General features: G+C 45.8%; 1 protein-coding gene across 1 annotated transcript in view; it reads right to left on the reverse strand.

The window, feature by feature from the left end:
• AGTR2 (angiotensin II receptor, type 2) overlaps positions 1–5467 on the reverse strand; it is a 7373-nt gene extending 1906 nt beyond the window's left edge. The window contains exons 1-2 of the mRNA XM_009578074.1: positions 4353–5467; positions 112–154 (exon numbers count right to left, since the gene is read on the reverse strand). Coding sequence (XP_009576369.1) covers positions 112–154; positions 4353–5467 — 1158 coding nt within the window. The remainder of the gene's footprint in view (positions 1–111; positions 155–4352) is intronic.
• Between the last annotated feature and the right edge of the window lie 820 nt (positions 5468–6287).

Raw genomic sequence — 6287 nt, forward strand, 5'->3', positions numbered from 1 at the left:
CCATTGTTTTTCATAAATGAATCTCAATTTTTACTCAGGTTTTTATGTTTTTCCTCTTTTGATTCTAATAAAACCTAGCAAACCGGGGAGCATTGGCTCTCAGCCAGGTACCTCACTGGATGCTCTGCCAAACAGCAAGGCTATCGGCTGACCACTGTACCCAGACCAGAGGGTATGTGATGTTGAAGACAGCAGCCCTGGGCTCCTTCTGTAGACAGGTATCTGGTGAGACAAAGCCACAGGTTACTAACAAACCCTTCCCGGCAGAGCCCATGGGCCAGAGCAACAAGCCCCTCTCTGTTGCACCCAGCTGGATCCCGCGCAGGCAGGCGTGAGGAAGGCGCATCCCAGGACCTTGCTGAACGGAGCAGTCCTTCCCAACATCAGCAGTCATTTTCCTCCAACGGAAGGAGATTTGAGACGAGAGCAGCAAGTCTGCCAGCATGGAGGAAAGGCTGCCAGACCACCTCAATCCACACGCTTCAGGTTTCCTGCATTCCTACCAGGACCACTCAAATAAAGTATCCAAAAGTCTTCATTTTCATGGGGAAACGTGAGCAGTTCACTCGCTCCATGGTATTCCCTTGCCCTTCAGCCAGGACAAGGGGATGCATTGTGAAAGCCAGCTGAGTTGTGGCAGTCGGCTGCAGGGTGGCAAGATGATATTCCTGCCCAAAATCTGGCCTGAGGAACGGGACAAGTGTGCTGAGTGGGTGCCAGCACAGGCTCAGGCTGTGTTGACTTCTCAGGGAGAACATGCTGTACCAAACATTTCTTATTGTATATCTTGCATAAACAAAACATTTAGCTCACTACCCAGCACTAGTCTATGCTAATAAATGCTAGTGACTTTCTCTGCTTCATATACTGAAGTCAGCTCAGGGACACACACAGCATGCTTAGTTCGGACTGGGACTCTTTCTGCAATTCATGTAAGCTGAGAGTAATCAACCACAGCTAGAAAAGGAAGCCACAAACAGGATTTGCTGTGCAAATACGACAGAGACTAACCGACCCTTGTAGGAAACCATCCCTTCCATCCTTCTTTGGGAAAGACCACTGACAGGCCCAGAAATGCTCCAGGACATTCTCCTCATCAAAGAAACCCTGCTACCGCTCTTAGCTTTCTCCAAACCCATCAGCATTTCCACCCGGTAGATCACAACGCAACCCCTTCCGCAGGGGGCTTTCCTCTCCGCTGACATTGACGGCACCACGGCAGGGCAGAGCAGGTGCAGCCCCAGCCAAAATCCAGCTGTTGCTCATAAATTCATCTCACCATAATTGCAAAGTGAGCAAGACACTGAGCAACCACACACACTCCCAATGTCCCTGCCAAAATTGCGTGAATCTCTCTAGGGCACAATCTCAGGGCAGGCGCAGGGGGCTGCGGGATGGCAAGGGTGGCCTGAGCGGGGCTCCCTGGTTTGCACGCTCTGACAAAGGGCTGCAGGGCTCCTGCCTTGGCCAGGCTGTCTGCATTTTCTAGGAGCAGCTAAGGGAACACAGGGCTTGCAAAGGACCAGGGTGGGAGGGAGAATTGGGGTCTGACAGAGGAAGGCTGTATAGCACTGCACAACCATTAGAATTGTTTGCAAATATCAGCAAAATGTTCTCTTGAAAGGAAAAAAGTAGCTTCTAAATTTGCAAGGGAAAAAAACTACTTAAATTTTTGTCTGCATTCTTTTGTGGAAAATCCTAAAAAAATAAACACAACACACTCAAACTGTGAAAACCCCCACATTTTCCATTAAAAATCCCATGAGAAACTTGGGCATGATGGAAGAAATTCATAGAACTCAACATTATTCAATTTGCTCTAAAAAATAAAGCAAAATCCTTGATACAGCACCTCCCCCACTTCCATCTCAGGTTCCTCTCCAGACAGAGCTTTTTGGATGTTTTTTTAACCACGTTACTCAAATTCATGACCTATTGAGGTACAAGACAGATCTGGCAAACAGAAATGTCACACTGCCGAGCTCACGGGGTCACTTGGTTTATCACTCTTGCAGAATATGACCTTCAGGGTAGACTTCTTTTGAAATTGCATTTTGAAAGAAGGAATTTTCCTCCCCTCTCAGTTTTGCCTCCCATTTAATACTCTTTTTTTGTTTCCCTGTTTCTGGGAGAGTGCAGCTGCCTCAGCCCCAGCAAGCGGTCATTAATCCCTGCCCTCCAGCTGCAGCAGTGGGAGATGCTGCATTGCTGCTCTGTCCTCCGGAAAGATTTGTCCTCATTTTCTATAGCCTCTCACAGGCGTAAATGCAACTGGAGCTGGATTTCAGATTCCTGTAGTATTTCCCTATCTGCATAGGTCTGCATATCAGGCAGAAGGCATGATACTTGTTAAAAACTGTTCTTTTTGAGCAGGTCCAAACTGACATGTAGAAAACATGCAGTCTGTGCTTATGCTCAGGTTGGGAACAGCTGAAGCACAGGTATCCCTGGGGTCAGATGGTGTAGTTTAGCTTTTATTTTGAGACTACAAAGTTGCAAATTAATGGCACAGTTGTGTTCATTACTGACCTGTATTGCAGCAAAGGTAAAAAGCCTCCACAACCTCTTATTACTCCTCCGAGCCTGCCACTTTGAACACCTGGTAATTTTCTTAGTATGATGATTTCTTTTGCTGTAGCATGACTGCATTGTTGTGCTCATTGCTAAGCAATTAAAAGTTTGTCCTTCCAGAAATATCTGACGCCCCAGACACTATTAACTCCTCGGAACATTTTCAACAAAAACATTCCAGGGGAGACGCATTAGCAGCTCTTCCATTTTCTGGGACAAGCATCTTTCCAGCTACATACCCCACTACAGAACACCAGACCAGGACAGGGAGAAGGGGTTATTTGTGGTGAAGCCCCTGTTTTGCCAAGTTCTGCATAAACTTTTCATCTCGCATCACTCTGAGACTGGCACATTTCTTGCATAATTCCATTTTCACAGGCACCGGTGAAGAAACTTACCCTTACCCTAACAGTGAAGGATGGCTCCTGCACCAGGCTCCCATGGTTTCCAGGCACCAGGCAGTGTTGGGACTTCCCAGGAGGCCAGAGTCCTGGTTACCCAGCCGGCAGGTTTAATTTCTGACCCATGGACCCAAAACTGTTAATGCAAGCCTCAAGAGTAACTTGTCAGAGAGAACTCCCTGAAGCCAACAATCTTTCGGTCACCCTGGGTCACCCAGCCTGGGGACAACATGCTGGCAAATGAGCAAGGTGCTAACAGATCCCTCTTTTAGATTGAACTTATCAAACATCATCCTTTCTGAAGGGTCCGAAAGGACCAGTATCTCTCCAGCAAAAGAAAATTTCAAATAATCATCAAAACCGACCTCAAAGTAGAATCAATATTTGCCAAATACTTTTTTTCTCCTTTTTCTTTTATTTACAAAGGAGTAAACTCCCATACTGAGATGTGGGTAAGTCTTAGGAGTCACACCATGGTTTTGCTTCTGGGTGTCAAGATAGAGTCACTTAGGCTTTCTGTACACAGTACCCCAAAATTACAGTAGTAATCGACATTTAAAATGCAAAAAGTCTAGACAATCAGCAAGTCCTTTCCCCAAAAGCTGCTGGACAGTGCGTGGGACTCAGCATGTCACATAGCAGTGGGACGTAGCATGTTCGGTTCCAGGGGCATTACTGTCAAAAGTGGCCACGCTGAATCAAAGCAAAGGACCATCTGGCCTGTGAACCTGTTACCTGAGAAAGATATAAAACATGCATGTGGTTGTACTTTCCCCCAAGAATACTCTCCTGCCTCCAGCAGTTTGCAGAACCGTGTCTCCACCTGTTCTCAGGATCCCAGGCCTAAGCAAGCTGGAGGTATATTGTATGCATTTTACATATGACATCTCTAGACATATATTTAAAAAAAAAAAAAAGATATATATATAAAATAGAGGTCAAAATACTTTCTTACAGATAGGTACAGGAGTATCTGCACTGCTTTATTTACACATTCTCTAGGGAGAATCTCTTTTAGAAAATCAGGGTATAATACTTAGCACCTACACAACTGTAGCTATCGTTGTAGCAATGGTCCTTTGGTATATTTTGTCTTTTTGTGTTACACTAAACATTCTCCTGATCTCAGCCATTCACAAACTGATACTTAAAATGCCATCAATATATTTATTTGCCAGAATCTTCCCTCTATGTAAAACTTGAGTGCTCATTGTGGAAAGGAAGGAAGAATAAATCCCCATGTATGAGAAAAACGGATTCTCCTTCAAACAGCTGGTGAATGAATGGGCACAAAATGAAGGGAACAGGAGAGAGGAGTGTCACCACTGCAGGGACAGTCAGCTGCACTGACATTGCCCCACATCATGCCCCAGTGCTTACAGCAAGGACTCGGGCCCCTCTTCCCTGCCCACGGCGGTCTCAGCATCTCTGAAGCAGCTTCCTTTCCTCAAAGAAGAGCTCTCTTGATGGCTGTTGAACTGATAAACTCTTCTCTTAAACAAGCGATGGAGCTTCTCCTGGAACTGGTTCCCAATAAAGCAGTACAGCAAAGGGTTGATGCAGCTGTTGGCAAATGCCATGCAGATGCCGAATGGCAGCGCTGTGTCGATGATCCCTGTCACATCACAGTTGTTAATGACGTTCATATGAGCCAAGGCATCCAAAAACGTTAAAATGTGGAATGGGAGCCAGCAAATTAAGAAGGCCATAACAACAGCAGCCACCAGCTTTAGGACTTTGTCCCTCTTCTGCTTGTTTTTCCCAAACTCCTGTGCTTTGAGCAAGTGCCTCCTGATCCAGATGTAGCACGTGGTGATCACTGTCAAGGGGATGAAGAAGCCGAGTGCATTTTTCAGGAAGGCTGTTGCCACAGACCATTTTGCATAATTCTCATGAGGAAAGGCCATAATGCAAGCATTGACCCCCAAGCTTTCAATGTAGTGAGTGTCACGGAAATAAAAAGTTGGGAGGGAGGACAAACAGGCAAGGCCCCACACAACCAATGCTATAAAATAAGCTTGTTGTGGAGTTCTTCTTTGAGAGCGAATAGGATGGACAATAGCGTGGTACCGATCCATGCTCATGCATGTAATGAAAAATATACTTGCAAACATGTTCAAGCACAGGACGGAACTGGAGATTTTGCACATGAGAGACCCAAAGAGCCAGTTGTACCCCTGCGCATAGTAGGTAGCCCAGAAGGGAAGGGTGGCGAGGCACAGCAAATCCGCCATGGCGAGGTTGAAAATGTAGATATTAGCAACTGTTCTGGGGCCACTGTGACGACAAAGCACCACAACCACCACACTGTTGCCCACCAACCCCAAAACAAAAACCACAGAGAAGAGTGCTGGAATTAGTGAAAACTGATAATCTGAAGAGGTAAGTGGGCAGGGAGGGGGCGAGCGCAATGCAGCCGATGAGTTTGTCAGTGTTGTATAGAGGACTTGGAGAGTTTCTCTGGTGGTGATGATCAGGGAGTAGTTGCTCTGCATGTTGGTGCTGGTGGAAAGGGAGGTTCTGCAGGAAATTCATGTGCTAGCAGCACTTTTCTATCACATCGCTCACCTGCAGATCAGAAACCGTGTGTTAGACATGCACTCTGCAGCTGTCTTAGCTCTGGAATCACAGTCACAGTAAAATAAAAACCATTTAAAATTATGTCAGTAAGCTGAGTGCTGAAATACCAGGCAACCCTGCTGCACTCCTTTCCTCCATCCTACTGACAGGACACAATTAGCCCTAGGGAGGTCACCGCACTTTTTAATTAGCCTGGCAGAGAAGTGAGCAGCTGGGTTTTATCTGTGATTACAGATGGTGCTTTCTGTGGCCAGAGGAGCAGAAAGATTATTGACTCAGGAGCTGGAGATACTTGGGGAACTTCTGCGACCAAAGGCAGCACTGAAGATCCTCGGGATCTTTTTCTTGGCTTTCTCATACTATTTCCAGCACTCTGTGCAATTAAAATAATGTAGAAAGGCAGCACTCGCCAGCAGGGATCAGGTACTTCACACCTGAGTGTCTCCTGGGACTTCACAGATGTGAAAACAGCCTTTTAACAAGGCTATTAGGAAAGCAAACTTTGACTTTTTTTTAATTCACAGGAGTGGATGCAAAGACACTGAAGGGTCTTTGCAAGATGTCATTTACTGGCAGAGTCCTTCTCAAAGCAAACCTGCATCTCCTGCCCTCATGACAGCTTTTAATCAAAAGAGTAAAAGAAATATTTTCAATGTAGATAAAAGCAACAGACAGTCAAGTATTCAGTCCTTGCAGGCATTGGATTTAACAGTAGTACTTGCCATCCATTTAGAA

Source organism: Fulmarus glacialis, unplaced genomic scaffold (assembly GCF_000690835.1).
Source record: "Fulmarus glacialis isolate BGI_N327 unplaced genomic scaffold, ASM69083v1 scaffold39865, whole genome shotgun sequence".
Lineage (NCBI taxonomy): Eukaryota > Metazoa > Chordata > Aves > Procellariiformes > Procellariidae > Fulmarus > Fulmarus glacialis.